The sequence below is a fragment of the Nanorana parkeri genome, unplaced genomic scaffold (genome assembly GCF_000935625.1).
Source record: "Nanorana parkeri isolate BGI_ZX_2015 unplaced genomic scaffold, ASM93562v1 scaffold1432, whole genome shotgun sequence".
Lineage (NCBI taxonomy): Eukaryota > Metazoa > Chordata > Amphibia > Anura > Dicroglossidae > Nanorana > Nanorana parkeri.
The window spans coordinates 438,554-461,623 of NW_017307700.1; the positions used below are offsets into that span (position 1 = coordinate 438,554).

Below are 23,070 nucleotides of genomic sequence, written 5' to 3' on the forward strand. Positions count from 1 at the left end.
GGGGGGGGGGTGCTGTATGAGCAGCGGCGGGTCAGTCAGGGGAGGGGGGATTTTCCGAGAAGCTGCGGGGGAGGGGGCGGGCAGCAGCAAAGTTAAATACGCCGCTGCTTGCAGTAGGGTTATCCCTGCACTGTAAGGGTTAAGTGCTTGTCAGCACTCTTCTGTCCTCCCCCTCCGCTCTGGCTGTGCAATGTTCATTTCTTTGGTACCTGCATAAGACCTAATTATGCAGTGGTCCTTAGACTTAGAATTCGGTGGGAGTTATGATCAGGTAAGTTAATCTGCTTTACCCTCCCCCTAGACAAATATGATCACTTAACCCTTGCAGTGTGGGGGTAGCACTGATGTGGATAAAGAATCTCAAGCTCTCTTTTCTTTATTTTATAGGTGGTGTATGATGGGCTGTTTGGTGGAAATACGAATGCCAAGTTAAGGATTTTATCTCTGCAATTTGTGCATCACATCTGTTCAATGTAAGCAATCGGTGTACCAAAACCTATTTCTATATAGAAACAAGAAAAGCTGAAATCAGGATGTAGCTTCATAACCGTGATGTTTTTCAGAGTTAGATGTAGATATTTTGCGAATTCTGTAAGTAATGAGAAAGAGTTAGACCAAAATTAGGAATGGATAAACAGTCACCTTGAAGGTTTGGGAAATATTCCCATAGAGATTTTTCTTCTTTTTAACTTTAGTGATCAACAGCTAGCAAATGACATTTAAAAAAAAAAGGATCAAATGTGTTTTTTACAGTCAATTACATCACATTTACCTATCAATGTCGCTTAATAGCAGGGGAAGGAATACACTGATTCAGGCCTTCTTTTACTTTCTTAGTAACAATAAAAGTCAAGTGCTAATATATAATAGGTTCAGCACCCAATGACAACCAGACAGAAATATTCTAGTAACTGGCCTGACTTCTAGTAAACTGAAATCTTCACCATAACAGAACGACTTGGTGTCTGCACCCATGGAGATTCTTTAATACATTTGGAAAAAACACAGCGTAAATCTGAAATATATACATGTAATAGGTGTACCAACAGACTCCTTTCCTACAGTTCTCACATGCGCAGTCCGTTCAGGTTACGACAGAAAAAACACTCCACTCCACATTTTGTCCGGTCAGGAAACGGACCGGAAATGCAAAACGCACCTGATCCGGACCCTTAGATTGGACTCCATCCTTCAGTCTATAGGACTTGCAATACCATCCAGCTTGCATGCTGTTTTGAATTCAGTGTACAGTTTTATTCTACTGAGCAGAAGCACTAACAATATCTTTATATAAGGCATAGTCCGAATTGGAAGGTTCATTATAGTTTTTGACCAAATCTTTTTTTTATGTGTGAAATGATTTTGTTCCTCTGCAGATGCCCTGATGGCAAAATGAAACCTCTGGGTCCCATGCTTCTGAATGGACTCACAAAGCTGATCAATGAATATAAAGAGGTAAAGTATTTATATTTAATATTTAGTTAGTAAGTATTTTGTTCTATTTAATCACCAACAATAAATGACAAGCAGTTGTCATGTAGTTCTTTGGTATTGTGCAAAGAAATGAGGGATTATAATGGGATTCTGGGCCACTTGACAGTCCTCTGGATTGATCAGTCTTGTAGGTTTTATTAGTATGACTGCACATATTGCTATTTATGAGGTCTAAGGCTGACAAATAAAATGTAGTTTGAATAGTTAAACAGACAGTGTTTAAAAGGAAGTATAGAACATGGGTCAGGTAAATTCCTGTAAATTAACATGTTTAATAAATGTTGACAGTAGGTAAATCATGATCATTTAAATTTTATCAGTTGTCATGGTTTTTCTCAGGGGTTAAACAAGAACTCCGGGGAAAAAAAAAACTTAACCTTTGCAGTGCGGCTGCTTGTTTTGTGTCTATGTAAAAAAATAAAAAGTTATACTCACCCGAACCTCCGAGGCAGCAGGACTTTATTTAGATTATGACACCATTTTATTCTTTTTAGGATCCAAAGCTACTGTCCATGGCGTATAGTGGCGTTGGTAAACTTTCTGGGTATGTTCTTTCAAACAGAGAAAGATGTTATTTTGCCAGATGTTGTAGCAATGCACATATTTATTGACCATTCCTTATTCTTCCGTGTAGCCGGATGCCCCAGCTTTTCACAAAGGACCTTGCTTTAGTGCAGCAGTTCTTCGAAGCCCTGCGGAAGGTAAGTGACAGAAGTGGGTTACATAGTCAGTGAGGAGGCAGGTGTATGGCACTAGCCAGTGGAATATGCAAATCTTCTAATATGTAAGTTATTGAAAATGTGTATCAGTGTTAAATATATGATCTGGATTAAAATTATATGCATTGTCTCAGATTGTGATTATTCAAGCTCAAAGTGAAGGTGTGCTAGATACTTTTTCACTTGCAGAGGGTACCCATCACCCTGCCTACCACGGGTTTCTTCAGGACTGGTGCCATTTCTTATTTCATGTACAGTGCAGTTATAGGTTAAAACGGGCATAATGATTCTTCCAATCGGAAGCACACTGAATACGGTTATATGTGATTAGATTTTGTGACTGGTCTATCTCTATGTGTTAACCTAAGAGGGCCAAGGAAAAGGTCTGCTTTCAATCCTAAGTGACAATTATCTTTACAAAACTGTGCTTGGAGTCATTTGCCAGTGCAAATCACATCCTTGTCCAGCAATAAATTTTTGTAGGTGGACAAAAAATTGATTTAGGGCCCATTAACACTTTGCCATTCCTGAGCGTTGCACTTTGTGTGGACATGCAGCATTTTTTCCTACGCAGAGTACAAAAACACCACAATAGTGCTTTACCGTGCATTGGGGTTTGCTGCAACACATACGCTTGGGAGCTGCGTTGCCTCAGTACATTGGGTTGCCATTCCAAATGCAAAGTACAAGGCAATAGCGCGCGCAACGTGTCGCAAAAATGTGTTTTGTCCCTTAGGAAATGTGTATAAATACCTAGATTTAAATTTTTTACCAAAAGTAGTTTTTTTCTCTGTAATATCTGAAAACCATAACACATGCCTTATACACAAAACAAGCCAAATGTTTGGTAAAAAATTACCTTTGGCAATTTATACAATACCTTACGACAGGGAATATGGGGTCTCTTTAGCATCATGACATAATAACATTTATTCTCTAGATTCTGGATGGTAGTGTTCACTTTTCTACAAACATGGTAGCTATGTGCATGGTCTGAACTTGGGTGAATGGAGAACGATTGTAGAATGACTTTTACGTATGCATGTTTGATTGTCTGTCTAGATGAAGCTTGCTTTATTACACAATGGCTGACAGCCAACTTGAGGAGTTCTTCTTCTTTTTCTTTTTCTTTTTCTTTTTCTTTTTTCTTTTTTCTTTTTTCTTTTTTCTTTTTTCTTTTTCTTTTTCTTTTTCTTTTTCTTTTTCTTTTTCTCTTCTATATAGTTGGTTAATTTTAAATCTACTCCTTCAAGGAAGGAAATATTGATATCATCTAACGTTTTTGATTTGAGGCACTTGGTTGCACTCTAAAAAAAACAATTTAGATCTTTTATCTTTTATTTTCCAGCATGGAACATGGTGTTATAAAATGAAATTGTTTATGATTTTAGTGACTTCATTACAAGGACTGATCACTTTTTTTCTGGTGGAGTTTTATCTGCCAGGTGTGTTCTGTGTGGTTGCTGTGAGTTATTCCTTCTTTGCACATTGCTCTTTAGCTTATTGAACAAAGTTATCTGCCTGGCTTCTAAATAATTTTTCCAGACTGTCACAGCATTGAAACTAGAGATACCACTTTTAAGCTTCACGCAGATCATGGGTGTTAAAGTTTGGGATCGATTTTTGGTGTGCTCCTCAAATGTATTCCTTTAAAAAAATGTTCTATGCTCCTAAACTTTGTTTTGTACTATACGAAGGTATTCTCAGGCCCCAAAGAAGACTATATTTGCCATTGTATGGCTGTACAATTTTCCTTAAAGCCCCTCTCCGGGCAAACAATAAACGTACCCATGCAATGGGGCTATGCCCACACTGCAAGAGTTTTGTGCTCATTTTTGTGTAGGGTCTACAGTAAAGTTACTTACCTGATCCTCACTCCCGCTCTGTCAGCGCTGTCCTCTTCTTCCCCTCTGCTCCGGCTGGTGGATTGTCCCTCCACGTCCTCACATCTAATGCAGGTCTATGGAACCTGCATTAGACGCAATTACATCAGTGATCCTTAGACCACTGGAGCCCAGAGAGGAAGAGACTGCAGGGACTGGTCTTCTTTACTCCAGTCCTCTAGAGAAAAACTAGCACTTCACTCCATGCAGTGCCAGGGTAGCCCCACTGCAAGGGTACTTTTATTGTTTGACCAGAGATGGGCTTTAAAGTGTATGTCAATCCAAAAACCTGGGAAAGTATTAGAACTCCTGATGAGTTTTTATTGCAATATGGGGCTCCAGACAGGAAGTGAAGGAAACTTGGCTACAAGGACACAGATGAAAATAAAAATCTGCATTCTAACCTTCTCCTACTCTGAACAGAGTCTATTTTTATTTCTGTTTGTGTTTCTACTGGTAAATCTCTTATAGAGCCTTGGATTGCACTACCTGAAGGAGGTGCCAATTCTCCAAAACTAAGAAAAAATGTGTTAGAAATAAGCTTTTAACAGATCACTTCTGAGGCTTAACATTTAAAGGAGAACTATGGGGTCAGTGTTTTTCCCCATAGTTCTCCTTAGGGTAACGGGAGGACACAAACTAGCGTCCTCACGTTACCCTAAGCTCAGTATACCGCGAGCTACAGCTCGCGGTATACTGAGACGCCGCACCTGGAGCGGATCCCAACTTAACAACCTCAGACCAATTTTCTTACTCCCATTCAACCTCCAAACTCCTAGAGCCCCTAATCTACAACTGCCTGAGCCTCCACCTCACTGACAACAGCATCCTCGCCCGCTTACAGTCCACCTTTCGCCCCCAAAACATCGTTGAAACTGCTCTCCTAAAACTACCGTATGACTTACTAACTGCGAAAAACAACGATCTACTCCTTGCTCTTGCTATTAGACCTTTCTGCTGCTTTTGACACAGTTGACCACCCACCGCTCCTCAAAAAACTTCACTCACTTGGCCTCCAAGACTCTGCTCCCTCTTGGTTTTCCTCCTACCTTTCTAAGCGCTCCTTTTAGTGTCACCTACAAATCTTAACTCCTCTTCTCATCTTCCTCTTTTGTAGGGATCCCCCAAGGGTCTGTTCTTGGACCCCTTCTCTTCTCTATCTACACCTCCTCCCTTGGTCAGTTGATAACCTCACATGGCTTCCAATACCATCTCTATACGGATGACACTCAAATATATCTCTCCACTCCACAGCTAACCTCCTCGGTGTCCTTGCGTGTCACTAATCTACTAACTGACATATCAGTCTGGATGTCACAACACTTTTTAAAACTTTAATCTTTCAAAAACTGAGCTCAAAATATGCCCCCCCCCCCAAAAAAAAACTTTTCCATTGAGATTGATAACATAACTATCCCCCCATGCCAAAGACCTCCCCTTTCTGCCTCACATCTAATTTACTATCCAAACCCTGTCACCTTCATACCATCTCCAAAATACGCTCCTCCCTAACCAATGAAACCACAAGCTACTCATCCACTCGCTTATCTTTCATCTTGACTATTGCAACTCTCTCCTCATTGGCCTACCTCTACACAGGCTATCCCCACTTCAGTCTATCATGAATTGTGCTGCCATACTCATCCAACTAACCAACTGAGCCTGCAACCCCCCTCTGCCAATCCCTCTACTGGCTTCTAATCGCCCAAAGGATAACATTCAAAGTATTAACAACATCTTAGCCATCCACAGCTCTGCCCCCGGATATATCTCCAATCTCTTCTCAAAGTATCTAACCATCCCCTCCGCTCCTCCCAAGACCTCCTCCTGTCTAGCTCCCTCGTCAACTTCTCCCATTCTCACCTCAAGGATTTCTCTAGAGTCTCTCCCATCTTTTGGAACCTCCTCCCCAACCTGTCCGGTGATCTTCTACTTTGTCTGCCTTTGGGCAATGCCTTAAGACTCATCTCTTCAGGGAAGTCTATCCAGCCTCAGCCCAACCACTGAACTATCACCTTCTCAAACAATTCATCCCCACACAGCTCACTCCTCATGTATCACTTGCCCCTCCCTTTTAGATTGTAAGCTCTCACGAACAGGGCCCTCCTTACCATCTTGTCTTGATTTTGTATTACAACTGTAATGTCTTCCTTATATTGTAAAGCACTGCACAAATTGTTGGCGCTATAAAAATCCTGTATTATAATAATAATAATAGTTCTATTTTATCTGTGTCAATTTGATTTATTTTGTGTGTAAATGTAAATTTTGCTGCAGGTTACAGAGAAAAATATAGATACATTCACAACAGTCCAGAGATGCTTATGTAACGTCTCATCCACGTTTATTTTCACTAGGGCCAGATAAAGGTTGACTGACCTATTACATGTGACATTATGAAAAGGGATCAAAATGTTGAGTGCCAAACCAATCAAGTGTCAAAGTCCATAAAAGATTTACACGGCAATTCACAAAAGGTTGAAGAGTCTGGAGAAGGCAGAAGAAGTGAACAATCTAGAACAACATAGCTGATGTGGAAAAATTCTCAAACTCAGCTCACTTTCCAGTTCAGCTTTTTTGTCCTAGATTGTTCACTTCTCCTGCCTTCTCCAAACTCTTCACCCTTTAGTGAATAACCCTGTTATCGTAGAAAAATCCAATAAACCAATAAAACATCCTACTCGTTTCAGAGGCAAACGCATTCCCCTAGTTCAGGGCCTAAAAAAAAAATCTGTTTGATTGTTTGTTTTGCATTATGACATAGAAGACTGGGTTGATGGCATGTATCTCTGTGTGCAGTGGAAAGAATTTGAATGGATTTTCAACAGAAGCGGTCTATAAAAACTAATTATGATTGTTTGTAGTGCTTCATGTTGTTCTACTAACTGGTCATGAGTGTGAAACTGTTGGTTGCCTTACTATTTGACTGGAATTGATTCTGATATTGTTTTGTTTGTAATTGCTCTTTTTTTTTTGTATACGTGCTTCAACAATGCAAATTATTTCATTTACAATTTGTAGGAGGAAATGGATGTGAGGCTTTCAATACAGGAGGCCCTATCTATGATGGTTGGAGCTTATACGAACTTGGAAGGTGCTCAGCTGACTCTAATGGAAGCCCTGGTTGGGTCATACTTGGTGAAGGTAAGTGTAAATGTCTAGCTCTCTAGAACAGTATATGTGTTGCATTCTTAGGTTATCTTCAGTCAAGTACTAGCAGTAATCTTGCAAATCAAATCCATGTTTAAAATATGAATCAGTTATACTTAACTGGTTGGGGAGATGCCATAGTCAATAGGCTGGTCCTCCAAGTTTGGCCTCAACCTTTGCATTCCAGTTGTGCTGTTCCCTGCAATTTCCCCAAACCTAGAAAACCCTGCATAATTTGTTTTTGTGGAGGACTGTGTTCAAGCTTTCCCCTTCTAGGAGAAAAGAAAATATGAATAATTTAAAGAAAACCTACAATGAGAGAAAATGAAGAATGCTATTGGCGACCTGTCTCTGATAATGCAAGTTGTCTGACACTCTTGCTAATTCTTTTGAGGCATTGGCCTGAAAGGAGTTCTCATTTCACTTTGACTTTTTAATCTGCATGCTAGTTAGGTGTTAGTGACTAAAAAAACTTTGAAGCCACAGCTGCTATTCTTAGAAAGAGATCAGTGGTGGCAGACTCTGTACTTCCATTAGTACAGGTTTTAGTAGTCTCATGTCTCTTTAGTACATGTCTCATTTTTAACTTATAACAGACTTTGCAGTGCTCTTAAACATAATGCTTTATTGTGTTTTTCCATAGCCAGAAGTTCAGGTTCGACAAGTGGCTGTGAAATTTGCAAGCAGCGTTTTTGCCCCTGACCACATACCTTCCAGATACTTGCTGTTGCTATCAGCGGGAGACCCGTAAGATTATTCATTATTTGTTGTTGTAGCTTTTTTTTACATATAACTGTGTTTTTTTGTTTTTTTTTTTGAACACCCATGCCGCTTCAATTTTATTGGCACAGAAGTCGTATAGGAGTTTATATACATAGGTTTTTAAACTGGTTTTATTTCACACATTCTTGATGAATTTTGAATTTTTTTTTACCCTCATAAACTGGTCACCAGAGCCCAAAAACAGATTTTTCAGTGCATTCTGCGTTTTCAACATTCACCACTCTCATTTGCCATTGCTGTAACAATAAACAAACAATAAATGAGGAACATAGAAAACAGTTGTTTTCTGTGTGCCCTTGTGGTCACTGGTATTGATCCAGTGCTGAAAAACACCAGTCAGTACAACTGTTGTGAACAAACCCTTAAGTGCTTACAAACCCTTAAGTGCCTCTATGCACTGATACTGTAAGATGGGATAGTAAACTTGTTGACATTCTATAAATTTTGTCATACAAATTGACCAATTTAGTAGTTTCCCTTTAAGTGAAAATGTGTGTATTTAAATATGAACTGGTGAATGTGCATACTGCAGTAGCAATTTGTCCCCTTCTCTGTGCCTCAATGGTTTTGCACTATTACACAGTTTGGAGTTTACTCTTCAGTACATTTCTCTTATTGAAAAATGTTGAAGCTTTCACGTGGTAACTGTGCCAAGTGATCAGGTTTTGAAAACGGGCATACCTTCACTGCTTCATGAAATATTTGCAGTCCTTAGTAAGACATGAATGTGTTATGATGACTGTTATAACATTGACAGAACAATTATAATAAAACTGTGAAATCTAATGTTACTGCTGCTCTTTGTTCCTAGACGAGAAGAGGTCTATGGAGAAGCACAGAGAGTGCTCAGGTCGTTTTCTGCTGGGGAAAAAGATGCCTCTCCACCAAAACTTCCACCTTTCCCAGTGATGGTCAGCCATATAGTAGAAAAGGTATCTTTACTGGGTTTTTTTTTAACATATATAGATTTTTATTGAATAAAATAAAGGCAACAAACACAAAGTGGCATGAAATCATGGACAAGAAATGAAACACATTCAACGCAAAAGGCAATGAAACAGTACAGAAACAATAATAAATGTGATATGCCATTAAAAAAGCAAAAAGAAAAGGAAGGGAGAGAAAAGATACGGGAGAAGAATACAATAGAAAAAGAAAAGAGAAGTTCCAAGAAGTGACCAAGGGAGTAGAGACACTACCATGGCAATCAATTTAAAAGGGTCGTATAGAAAGGAGGCAGGAATCAAAATGAAAAGGGAGGTAATGCCGTATCCAAGAAGACCAAAGGGCCTCAAATTTGGCCATAGTGTTGTCAAACTTAGTGGTTCTCTTTTCATTGGCCATCACCCATGTGACTCACCCTTTCACATTAAAGACACTCAGGGAGTGCGACTTCCAAGACTTAGCTATTTCACGTTTAGCTGCTGTGAGTACATGGAGAAAGAGTTTAGAACGTTGACGGGTTAAGGCATCAGGTTGCTTGTTGAGCAGGCAGGATATTTTTTAAATTACATTTGTTATACACATGCTGGTTAGAAAATGGAAAAAAGGAAGCAAAGCATCCTAAATCTAGTAGACAGAATTTTGCAGGATGGCCTCATGTACCACTTCTAAAATAAGTGCCTCCACTGTATTTAAGCATTCTTTAATTAAAAAAAAAAAAGTCTGTGATTTAACAGGGACAATATGTTTAAATATACTTTTAAAAGTATCAGTGTTATTTGCTATTGACATATGAATGTTTTCATGGTCTTAAAGCGACCATGTCTTCAGAACAGGCAAAAGGTTCAATTCACAAAGCTAACAAACCAGGATAAGTATCCTTATTTTCAAAATTCACAAAAAAGTGACAGTTATTTCAGTTTACTCCAATAAAATGTGAAAACGTTAGGCACATTGCTAAAAATAGAATTCCTTACGCTGGCATTAAAGCTATGTGAATTGTGCTCAAAAATGTTTTTTTTTTTTTTATCTCAATTTTTATTTTTGTTATAACAGAGAATTTACAATCCTAACATAAACCATAGGCAGAAAGGGGGACTACCACAATAAAAACACCCACATCCCCACAGAGCTAACAATCTACATCACTTTATCAGTGTCATAATAACCCATGAAAAAGTTTTTCATCTTTTGTATGAGTTCTAAAATAACCATGCAAGAATGGTCTCAAGGTGATAACATCACCACCTTACGTATCCAACAGTCCCAGGGGGTTCAGGACTTTCATCGGCCTCTCTGCCTGTAACAAAGAGTGCTCTCGACAACGTACAAGTGATATCGATCCAGCTGGTAAAATACTAACTTGCAGTACCCTCTGTTCTTCTGCACCTAATCCACCCTAAGAAATATTTTCCATCTCATTAATAGGGCAGGGAATTTATACTTCCAGGAGTGTTGGATCCTTTGACCTCCAGCCCCTATGTTGTCAGTATGTTACTGCTGTAAATAGAAAAATCTTACAATATTGTAGGCAAAAGCCACTCCATAGTCAACATTCTAGAAACATGTTTGCTATTCAGGGGCTTTCTCCTCCCGATCTTGTAAGAATTTTGTTATTTTTAACTGTAGCACTGCCATAGGGGGGGTCAGGGGTGGCGGTTGCAGGCGGTCTAGAACTCAGCGGAAGTATAGATTTTCTGCTTTATTACAAAAGGGATAACTCTTCTTAGGATGGATTAATTGCAGAACAAAAGGGGTCTATTTTAAGTTGGGTCTGTATGTTTTGTAGATGTTTAGAAGTTGCCTAATGATGAGTTCTCTTTAAGGAAAAATAGTAACCCACCTTTTTATGCTTTAATAGGCTTCCAGTCGGATGAAGACTCCTGTTAAATTTGTGACAACCACATCCGTGCTACCATTTAACCCTGCATCATTTTTAGAGGTACAGTGCTGACTGCAAAACATTTTCATAGTCCTCTCTTCACCAAAATTTCAGTTCACTATCCACAATGTATTTCTATTTTGCTTGTGGGCTGTTATACTACAACTTGCTTCATGAGAGATCTGTTGTACTATGTTATTGCTTCTTCTTAAACACTAACAGGGTTATTCACAAAAGGGTGAAGAGTTTGGAAAAGGCAGGAGAAGTGAACAATCTAGGACAACATAGCTGATTTGGAAAGTGCTGAATTGGAGAATTTTTCCAAATCAGCTATTCTGGCCTAGATTGTTCACTTCTCCTGCCTTCACCCCTGTTAGATTACAGTACATGTTTGAAATCTACAGCTATGAGTATGCAGTTAATGCTAGGAAATGTTTGCTGGCCTTTAATCATGCATAGTGAGCATGCTCTTTGCCAGTAGCTTTTCACACTTATGTTCTCATGTGTATGAACATTTATGGTGTATGTACATTTGCCTAAAATATGAAAATTTCACATACAAGAAAATGTTACTATAGAAAGAACTTTAAATGTGCATTACACAGAAAGTGCTGCACATATATACTTAATCCATGTAGAAACATGTATATCACTTTAGTAATATCTACATGGTTTTCCATGAAATATTTATTAATGGTTTGACATTTTGTTCCTCTGACACAGATAATCCTTTATTTAAGAATGTGCCTGGCTCACAGTGCTGGTTTGGACCCAAAATACTATTCATTGGTAGACATGCAAGACCAAGCTCCAGTTGTTGGACGTTATGTGAGAGAACTAATGACTAATGGTTTCACTGATCTAGAGTCCACCGCCTCTAAGATTGAAGATATGAACCCTGTGGAAATGTACATAAACCTTATGCAACAACTGTTGTCTTCAGCTGGAGGTAGTCACTAATCCTTACCAGTACTTTTCATTTAATATTTGTTCAACCCAATGGTACATTATGGTAAAAATTGTAACTTAAACCATGAGGTGCATATAGGGTGCACAATAAACTTGTTCACAAGTTCAGTTTTCCTTTTCAGGCTGTGCTGTTGTACACCCTTCAACTTTTTTTCTCTTTTGGGATCCTGAGAATGGCTGCTTGGGTTTTGTAGTAGTTGCTCCATAACACCCCCACTCTTGGGTGTCTTGCTGTCCCTCACATATAGAAAGCCTGAATGGAAAAAAAATACAAAAACTAACGTTTCACATGTGGTCGATAACCGGAAGCAATGCCAAAACAGTGCAGTTATTTGGAGGTACACTTCTATTGACCCTTTGGGGTGCTCAAGTATTTTTGTTTCATAGTAAGGCAGTGATACTTCTGACTTTTGCAGTTTTTGCTGCATGACATCAAATCAACACTAATTGCTTTCACTTGTAGCCCAGAGTTGCTTTTTATTAGGTACATGTCAAAATATAAATATGGTTGCAGTTATCACTGACTGCTTTTCGAAGGTGCAGTCTCTGGGATTGTCATTCTCCTTTTGTTTTTATTACATAATCCTTACATAATCAAAGCTTAGTCTGCTGGCGAGGGTTGACAAGGGTATTGTGCTGATGTCCTGTAGACATCCTATATATTTTCTCTCCCGTTCATTGAAGGACACAGGGAACAGATCGGAGATCATGTACTGTAGGGTAATATCGCCACCTGCAGGAGAAAAGGTTCTGGTGGCATATTTTTTTACCAGGGACATGGACTGTGGGGACAAACTGGCTGCAGTGCCTGTGAGGGCTGCGGCTTCTCGTCAGGGACATCTCCCACATCTCCCCTTTGCGTAGCCTGTGCTTCTGCGCCCCTCTCCCAGTCTCCCTTGGTGTCTGCGGGGTCTTTGGGGGGGTCCGCTGGCGCTATGTTGTCCTTGGAGGCTTTTTCCTCCACCATGGACAGTTTTGTGTCCCGTATGGAGCGCGCGCTGACACAGCGCCCCCCACGGAAGCGCGCTTTGCCGGCCCCCTTATCGGTCCTTTCTGGACCTACTGATTTTAGCTGGATTGGACAAAGCCCTTTAAAGTGTGTAAGCACATTTAAACTGCTCGGTGCCTAAAATATGTATTGGAACTCCACTGAGTTGCTCTGTTTTCTTTATCATTTGATGCCTAAATATAGACTTGATGTAAACATGTGTATGTATGTCATTTCAGGTTTGCAAGTTATGTATTGCCTTTTGGAAGTGGTGTCAGTGTATCCACAGAAGTTGGCTGCTACTCTGTTAGACAAAGTAGACTGGATAAAAGTAAGAACTGGCTATCACCTGTATCATATGTTCATATCAAGTATGTCTTCCACTTGCAAAATGTTTAGCAGTTTTCCCTAAATGTCGTTTTCTCCCCACCTGAATGCTTGCGGATTTCTTTAGTGCTTCTTTCTACATTTGTTTGATGAGTCCCATTTTTTTAATTAATTTGTTTGTTTGTTTCTTAGAGTTTAATGATTTCTAACAAGGAAGAAATGCGGGAGCTGGCAGCTCAGCTGTATGCTGTAGTTGTTTCTACACTACCTGGTTCTGAACTAAAGTCTAAACTGGACAATCTTATCAAGAGTGCAAAGGATGTACATGTAAGTAACAGAGTTCCTCGCATAGCTTATATTCAAGATATACAGCCTGATAATAGGAAGATATGCTTGCTACTATCTAAAGGTTCCCAGGCAATATTGGAGGATATTATATGGCAATAATGTGCGCTGTTGGAAATTATGTTTGAAAAACATGCAACTAAGTGTGTGTGTGTGTGTGTGTGTGTGTGTGTGTGTGTGTGTGTGTGTTTCCCTTTTTGTAAATATGCTGCATACACTTGTGTATGCATGTAATAGGTTAACTATAGACCATAATGGGTCTTTGTTGTCCAGGTTTGCATGGGCATAAACTTCCATGCTTTGCTATGTTAGATCTTTGCGGCCAGCCTCCAATATACAAGTCTTTAACCATGTACTGAGTAAATTAAGGTATCCTGTACTAAATGTATCCACCGTTTTATTGTGGAGGAACCCTTGAAACAAATTAAGTTATCAAAAATGAAAAAAATCATCCATTAGCTCAAAAAATGTGAATTTGTAAAGTTACATGCTAACAGATTTCCCAAATCTTTCCTGATCTTTGCAGAACCCAGAGGCTCAGCATGGCTCGATCCTGGCTGTGGGCTACCTGATTGGAAGATATTTAGATAAATGTCAAATGAGTAAAGAGGGGCTGCAGAATATGGAGCAGTCTGGATCTTTCTCTATACATAATGAGGATGAAGTCATCCAGACTTGTGTGGAAACAATTGGTAATATGATCTGAATTTTGATAGATTTTTGCAACATGTGTTCTATACAGTAACAAAGTGAAGCAACATTATCTTGTATTAAGACTTTTAAGTTATCTTTCTAATCGATTTCACATGTATAAGTATGTTTGTGTTTCCCTCCGTACACAGGCGTGTTTTTGGACAATCCGTCTCCTTTGTTGTCAGTTGCTGCAGCTACAGCTTTAGGAGAGATTGGACGGAATGGATCTCTACCCATACCCGATGAAGGTTCTGGCTTCACCAAGAAGCATCTTGTGGAAAATCTGTTGGGAAGGATAACATCTGGCAAAGAAACTAACAAGGTTTTTTTGTAATTAGTTTCTTTATTTGAATATAAGATCTATGTTATTCATTATGTGTAGAGAGTCAGAAAATATTTTTGGCACATACCAAATTTTAGTTTGGATAAGTATAATTTAGTGGAATATTTCTGATTTAGATTGTAATTGAGATTAGTGGTAGTTTATAATTCTGCCACTAAATCTAATTTCTGTGATGGTTGCTTGGAGTAATTCAATTCAACTGTACATACATTCAGTGGAAAGGGAGGACCGCTTTTAGCACAAGGTATGTGGGCAAAGGACACACCCGTTAAGACGCCAGTAACACAAACTGTACATAAAAATATTGGTTAAACCTACAAGTGTACAAGTAGTAGCACTGCTACTTCTTCTTTATATTGGTTTTTCGAAACAATAAATGCAGTAATTGCGACATTGGATAAAAGGATTATTGTAGCATAAAACCTCAGGAAGTTATATATATATATCCAAAAGAGGGATTGTCCCTCCTAATAAGGGACACAAAATAACCTTTGCGCTACTGTTGTAGCTACAGCTTCTGTATGTCTGAGTAGCACCAGAAACTCCTGGGCAGTCATTTCCAGGATAATTTTTTCAGTTGGGTTGGATTTTTTATTGATTTTGTTTTTAGCTGCTGGCAAATGCTTCCCATGAGGGAAGGCCAGTGAAGGACATGTTTACTCACATCCCTGCACTACAGATTGAGGGCAAACTGGAGTCCATCTAACACTGTATCTTCACATAACAGCATCTATTGAGGGACCTAGTTTTTTCATGTGTTGTGGTGCCCAAAATATATGTAAACTCAATGCAGGAAGATAAATCATGATGACTTTGCATATTTCCCTACAAATGACTCCTGATTCTTTTCTCAGGCCAAAGAACGAGCTATAAAGACACTGGGCTATTTTCCTGTTGGAGATGGAAACTTCCCTCATCAGAAGATGTTGTTGCAAGGACTTATGGAATCGGTGGAAGTAAGTTTATTTTTCTTATACAGGATTTATATAGCGCCAACAGTTTGCGCAGCGCTTTACAATATTAGGAAGATATTACAATCACAATACAATTCAAGACATGATGGTAAGGAGGGCCCTGCCCATGAGGGCTTGTAATCTAAAAGGGAGGGGGAAGTGATACATGAGGAGTACCATACATAAGTTGCTGCGTCCCACATTTGTATGAACTTCCTCACTTCTTGTGTCTGTGAAAACTCTCATTTTCTAGCTCAATGTACAGTATAGCTAGTGGCAGTTAGTCACATTTAACTGTATTTGTTCTGTAGTGTTGATGTTTTGTAGTTTATCTTAGCACGCTTCCTCAGTTCTAATAATGTCAGGAACATACCCTACCATTTTTAGCCACCCAGCTAACACAGACACCTTAATCCAATTACCATGGAAGGTGTCAAGGCAGATGTCAATTGTCTAAGAAAAGAATGAGAGGTTTAAAAGTTGAGAAACCACCCTGTTCTAGTTGTATTCTTTGGTGTCAGGAAGCCTTCATAGGTGTTAATACGTTACATGATTGCAAGTGTGAACTGTCAACTCGCCTAGATAGAGATGTTAAAACGGCATTATATGTGGAAGACAGAATGTTACAAGGTTCCTACCCCCTGTTCAGGGTTGGTTGTTCCAGTTTGACGTAGATGGCCTCTTGCACGCCTTTTAAAAAAATAACTGTTGTCCACTCCTGTATTTCAAAGCTTTTATTAGTTTCCATCTTGTACAGAAAACAGTTTGTTACATTCACATGTCATATGTAGCTCAGTAACATATCAGATAAGCCTATGATCTTAGCACTGCATCCCCTCTCCCCGTCTCAACTCTAGTGCGTACCGTTCTGATGTTGTTGGCTGCACATCATTCAGACTAACAAACCTCTAATTCCTATCAGTGGGGTAATGTGATGATAATTTCCATTTTATCATTAGGGATACCATTATTAAATACTGAGGTTACATATGTCCTCTCTGTCCAAAATGGGCACCTTACGGTCTTCACAAGAACGTCCCCTTTCCTTAAGTTGTAGTAAAACCTGCAGCATTATACCTGTAGCAGTTTTAACACACCTTAAGGAAATGAAACATTCTTTTGGAGACCGTTATGTGAACATTTTGGACATAGAAAATAACTGGCTCGCAACAGGCATGTACTGTACACATTAGGAATGTCCCGATACCGGTACTTGTACTCGTGAAAATGCTCCGATTCTTATGGCCGATACCGGCCCCATACATTTTTAAACCGCAGTGGCTGCTGAGTTCTCGCGCTTGTGGGGACCTGACAGTGCCTGTCTAGTTCTATACCTCCTGCTCCTCCTTCCCGGCTGTCAGGGAACCAGGGGTGCTGCTCCTTACTAGGCTCGCCAGCGGTGGCGCAGGGCGCTCTGTTCCCCTCCTCCTGGCGCCAGGGCCGCTGACGCGCATGTGCGAAATGCACGGCGGCCGCGCACGTAGTACACGGGCTGCGTGCACGATGGCGCGAGCATAGCAACCCCGGCGCCACTTAGTGCTTTCAGGTGCTAGCCAGGTTGGGGGAGGTCTCCAGCACACACCATCCGCCCAGCCCTGCTATTGGCTCCTGGTTAGGGAAGCTTCCTGGTCGCCTCGGCAACCAGGGTGTGGTCCTTGGGTTCCCTGTGTATTTAAACCAGACAGAGCCTTGGCTGATTTGCTGAGTTATTCTAACTCTATGGTGTGATCCCCAGCTCCCTGTGTGTAAACCTGTTGCTTCCTGAACCCCGTTATCGACCCTTCGGCTTGTCCACGCTTCTGAACCTCGCTGCCTGCCTCGACCCGGACTTGGACCTGACTACGCTTTTGGATTTTCCCTCTGTACCTTATTTTTGGACTCTTTGTCCGTGCCAAGGGGTTCCACTCATGGCCCAGCCGTACAACCCTGACACCGGGACAGGCAAAGCCATGGACAGCCCAACGCACAGTACAGCCCCGAACAATGGGACTAGTCCAATCAACTCAGAGCCCTGCAGAGATCCACATCCCGTCCAGGTGAGATCGCGGCCTGCTGCTCTAGTGGGATCTATTGTGCTGCTGCTGTGATGGGATCTATCGTGCTCTGCTGGGATGTATTCTGCTCTGCTGACATCTGTATTCTGCTTTGGGGATATTTGTATTTAGCCCTGGTGAGAAACTGCCCTAAAATCACGAGCCTGTGTTGTTTTAGAAAAAATGTCAACTGTGCCTTTAAGAAAAAGTATCTGTAATTGGTATCGGCATGTACCTGGGGGCAAGTTCTTGGACTTAAAATAGTGATATCGGGACATCCCTAGTACACATAATGCCATTTTATCATCTCTACCATGTAAATAGCCAGATTTACACCGCTGCAGACTTTCTGACACCAAATAATGTAACTAGAACAGGGTGGTTCCACAACTTTCCCACATTTCATCCTGTTCTTGGACAACCAGCATCTGACTTGACACATGCCATGCTGACTGGATCAAGGTGATTGTGCTTCCTGTGCATATAAACCTGGTTTATGTTCCTGACACTCTTTAGAACCAAAAAAGTGGCTTGAATAAGCTACTTCACTACAGTATTACAGAACAATCCCATTCAAATCTGACTAAATCAACAGGTATTTTTTGTGCTTATTGAACAAATGTAACTTCATGTCTTCAATAGTATATTTAACAGACCTGAAGGGAATAAATAAAGTTAATTGTTAGGGTTTACATTTATTTTAATACCCTACTGTAGTTTTTCTTTTTGCACAGCTTTGAAAATAAAACCAAATTAATGTTAACTTTTCCTCTCTCTTCAGGCAAAACAAATTGAGCTTCAGTTTACAATAGGGGAAGCCATCACTAATGCAGCTGTTGGTAAAAAATCTGCAGCAGCCAAAGATGTTTGGATGGTTTCTGAAGATGACTATTGCCCAAATGCAGGTAAGTATTGAGTTGTGGCATGCTGTACAGATATTAGTCTGCTTTGCTTAGGTATTCAACAGAACATGTGATATGTTGAGATGATGGATAACTGGATGTAATACCCACATCCAAATAAAACGTGTAACTTTCGATGATGTTTAGATAAAGTGAAAGTACATACAAGCATCAATTGTCACTAGAAACAACTTAGCTTTATGATGACTTTATGTGCTCTAAAAACAGTTATAATCTGGTGCAATGCAGTCAACTTTGAATGGTCAGTGCATGTACATCATAAGGCTGATTTCAATTTAGTGAAGAAACATTGCTGTTTCTTTGGTTTTTATTATAGGTGCTTACATTTGTTGCAGCCATTTGTGTTGCTGAGATTTGCCACAATCGTCTAAAAGCACCTAACTGGATCTGTTTAACTTTGATTATTCCAATAGATGGCAAGGACAATGATGTGGTCCCATGGGTTTTGAACCAGATTCTCAACAAACATGTTGTCAGTGTAAATCCACATGTCCGACAGGCTGCATGTATATGGCTGCTGTCTCTAGTGAAAAAACAGAGTGAACATGTAGAAATAAAGGTTAGTCTTGTGTCTTTTGCTTAATGCACCACATGGTTGGCTTAACCCTAAGCTAAAATGGAATACGATCTATCAGTTCTGTTTGTTATATTTCCTCTGTTAAAAACAAATTCAGCTTGCACTAATTATCATTGCTGGAGAGATGGCTTTTCAGGCAGGGCATTTGTACCATAGAAAGCAAGCAAGGTCTTTCTATTCAGTCTCCCATTATGCAAAATGTTATTTTAAATGGCTGTTGTGGGACAGGCCCAGGTTTTTCTTTTAGACAATTTTGATAAATGTAGGCCAGCCACTGAGGCCAACTAAAGCCGTGTTAGATCTAATTTTACATTAAAGTGAAACTAAGCTCATGAGTTAAATCTTAAAAATGAATTCAAGTGTATTACCTATTAACAAATCTGTATCTTATTTGTGTATCACTCGACTTTAGATCCTCAAATCATCTCTGAATTCATGCTGACTCTGTCCTTCCTTGTGGTCAGGTCAGGGTACCGCTTCAAGCTTACTCCTGTGGTGGACTACAATCCCACATTTAGTTTACCGTATATACTCGAGTATAAGCCGTCCCGAATATAAGCCGAGGTACCTAATTTTACAAAAAAAAATGGGAAAAAGTATTGACCCGAATATAAGCCGAGGGTGGGAAATGAGGCAGCTAATGGTAGATAGATACCAATAAAATTACATTAATATTTATTTAAAAGAAAAATAACCTAGCTCTGCAAGTGGAAAAGGGGGTACAGGGCTACATATCATGTACTACGGATCATTTAACCCATTCATATTAGCAGAGGATAATTGTAAATCTATTGTTCAGTGCACTCTATATGTAGTATATAGTACATGTACATATAGAGTGCCTGCAACAATACATTTACAATGATCCTCTGCTAACATGAATGGGTTAAATGATCCATAGTACAGGGCTACATACAGATCTAACCCCCCCTCCCCCCCTCACTCACTGTGTCCATGTGCCGGTGATCGATCATCACATTACGGAGAGAGCAGGGACAGTATTGAGATTGTAGTCCCATCCGGGAAGTAAGCTTGGACTGGTGGCTACCTTACAACACACAGGGATCATGGGGAAGAAAAGTAGCCACACTCCAGAAGGAAAGGCAGTGCCAGCACCAATTTAGCGATGCTTTGAGGATATAGAGCTGAGTGATGCACAAGTAAGCTACATTTTTGTTAATAGTTAAGGTACTTGAATGCATTAACCCCTGAGTTTAGTGTCAATTTAATTTATAAGCAAATTTTTTGGGTGGATATGGCTGAGGTGGTTTACACTGTAAATGAACAGGTCATAATATTTTTCTTGTAATTATACGGGGTTGTTTGTATTTCCAGTAAACCTATCCATTCTGATAGGCCATTATAGCTAAAAGGGCAAGTCCTATACATATTTAGCTTTTCTCTGAGCTTGAGTTTACATACTGATATGAAGGTGTACCCTTGGAGACTGTGCCCAGAATCTCTAAAGTCATTACATAGTGACTGTATATTGCTAGTGTGTAGGAGGGAGAATGGACCAAAAATATTTTTTTTAGGATGGGTTGGGAAACGTGTTGGGTACTTTAGTGTTTTTAAACATTTACAGAACCTTATCACATTAATGGTATCCTCATGGATTGTGGTGATGTCATCGTATTTAATCTGGAATAACATTCAGGCCAGTAATATTGTACAGTGAGGCATATGACTAAGCAGTTGCCCACAGATGTAGCATTTGATAGATCAGGCAAGATATATTAGGCAAAATACTTAACATAGGTCTGATAATGATGTTTAAACAGTGCTAGGTCATTGGTGGTCATCCTATGGCATTTTCCAGCACAGTGCCTGTTTGTCAGTGTCAGGTCAGTTGTTCAGCATATCCAAGATATTGCATAAGGTGTCCATTTTATACCTCTGGTAGGGAGAAGAAAAATTATTTCTCTCAACGTTTATTGGGGACACAGAAGACCTCTGGGGGTAAACGGCCTGCCTTTAGGAGGTTGAAAACTAAACAAATCAAAAGGTACAACTCATTCTCTTGGCTACACTAATTGCACACACCAAATAAGGCCAATTAAGCTTAGTGTCCTTTTGGAGGTAGGCCATTTCTCACTCTGCTGGTCTGCTGCGTATCCTAATGAACCACAGGAGAAAATAATTTTATAGTGAATACAAAAATAATGTTTCTAAACTTTTGTGTATGTTGTTGTTCTAATCCTGCATTTTTTATTACTCTTTTAGACAAAGCTTAAGGAAATTCAAAGTGCCTTTATATCTGTTTTATCTGATAATGATGGTATGTATATGTTTTGTAGACGTAGTCATTTATGAATTTGAAATGTTTAATGCAACATGGAATATATTATACGGTGGGAGATCTCAACTTCCTTTCTATTGACGGGTGTCAAAGACCAGGAAGTAATGAGAAATCCTCCCTAATGTGCACACCAACAACAACAAAGACACATATTCCAGGAGGTTTGGAAGGATTAGAACCTTTGCAGGCTTTTATTGCCATGTATCCATTCTGGGAAGGATCCTCTCCCTTAAACTGGCCATACATTATGCAAATTTCAGCTGGTTCTTCAGGAACTGTTTCAGTCAGCATCCCTCGATCAGCTGATCGAAGGAGCCTATGGGAAAATTTTCGAACGAACACAGCCGGCAGCCAGTGAGTTGTCAGAATACAAAGAAAACAGCGGGGATTTCTTGATCAATGCTCATAAGCATTTTTGGAGGAATCTGTTTTATTTTTTTGTTCAGTCTGCAAGTGGCAAAAAAAAATAAGAAAATAGAACAGTGTATGGCCAGCTTTACTGTCAAAATCATGAGGGTCAGAGCAATAAGATGAGTAATCTCCTCAACAGGAACAAAAGCAGCTATTAAAATCTGGCAGATGTTTCAATCCCAATCCATTCTGTTTAATCCCTTAATGACCAAGGCCTTTTTTTCGTTTTTTTTGCACCCATTTTATAATCCACATTTTAGGCATAAAAATAATATCAACCCCCAAAACATTATATGTTTTCTGAAAGCCAAGACCCTGCAGGACAAAAGGGCTGCAGTTGCAAATTTTTATGTTGCACGATATTAGTGCAATTTATTATCAAACCCAAAAGTTTAGTGAAAAATGCACTTAAGTTAAATTTAGTGCCCCAAAACACATTAAAATACCAATTTTTTATGACATATAAAAAATGAGGTTACAACGAGTAAATAGATACCCAACATGTCCAGGGAAAAAATTGTGTGCGTCTGTGAAACAGCGACAAAATTCAGTACCCCAAAAAGTCCATAGATGACCCTTTAAAAGCCCCTACAGGTCATCAGTTTTGAGATGCGCATAAATATTGGCCCTAGAGCTATTGCTCTCTCTCCGGCGTCTGTAGTGCGATCATAATTTTCGTACGTAGACACACCCGATGTGTGTTTTAAGTAGGGATGCACCGATACCGATACTAGTATCGATATCGGTGCCGATTCCGAGTATTTGGGCAAGTACTCGCCCAAATGCTCCGATGCCTAGCAATAAGTTATGACGTGCATGCTCGTGAGGGTGGGGGACTTTGAAAATGTTTTAAAATGATTATTTTTACATTTATTTAATTTGATATTTTTAAAGACTTTTGTTTTTATTTATTTTTTTACTTTATTTTAATTGCTATCACATGGGTGGCTTACAAAGCCCCCATGTGATAGCATATTGGCAATGACAGGTCCTCTTTAGGGTGATACTGGGGGTCCAGAAGACCCCTAGTGTCACCTTTACACTAGAAATAAGCTATTGAAGTGCAGATTGCACTTCAATAGCTTATTGCTGGCTTCAGGAGCCCAGCACTGACAGCTATGGGACCGGACGTGATGTAATCTGCATTACTCCCGGTCCCATAGAACGGGGAGGAGACCGGTGAACGCTCTTTCGCCACTCTCCTCCCCAGCTTCCCAAGATGCTAGTCCTGGACCCGCAGGAGTGGCAGCCGAGCCGGGAAACACGGGGGGCAGTTTACCGGCCCCCAGAAGCGATCTGGCGACAGCTGAGTCACCAGAATTGTTTCTATTGTAAAGCTGACTGTCGGCTTTACAA

At 39.9% G+C, this 23,070-nt stretch overlaps 1 protein-coding gene across 1 annotated transcript in view; it reads left to right on the forward strand.

Moving 5' to 3' along the window:
* KIAA0368 (KIAA0368 ortholog) overlaps nt 1-23,070 on the forward strand; it is a 73,592-nt gene that overhangs the window by 22,465 nt on the left and 28,057 nt on the right. The window contains exons 10-26 of the mRNA XM_018569951.1: nt 388-473; nt 1,377-1,455; nt 1,989-2,038; nt 2,129-2,195; nt 7,118-7,240; nt 7,890-7,993; nt 8,841-8,961; nt 10,833-10,913; nt 11,577-11,802; nt 13,050-13,141; nt 13,330-13,464; nt 14,009-14,174; nt 14,325-14,497; nt 15,373-15,474; nt 18,286-18,409; nt 18,841-18,986; nt 21,228-21,282. Coding sequence (XP_018425453.1) covers nt 388-473; nt 1,377-1,455; nt 1,989-2,038; nt 2,129-2,195; nt 7,118-7,240; nt 7,890-7,993; nt 8,841-8,961; nt 10,833-10,913; nt 11,577-11,802; nt 13,050-13,141; nt 13,330-13,464; nt 14,009-14,174; nt 14,325-14,497; nt 15,373-15,474; nt 18,286-18,409; nt 18,841-18,986; nt 21,228-21,282 — 1,930 coding nt within the window. The remainder of the gene's footprint in view (nt 1-387; nt 474-1,376; nt 1,456-1,988; nt 2,039-2,128; nt 2,196-7,117; nt 7,241-7,889; nt 7,994-8,840; nt 8,962-10,832; nt 10,914-11,576; nt 11,803-13,049; nt 13,142-13,329; nt 13,465-14,008; nt 14,175-14,324; nt 14,498-15,372; nt 15,475-18,285; nt 18,410-18,840; nt 18,987-21,227; nt 21,283-23,070) is intronic.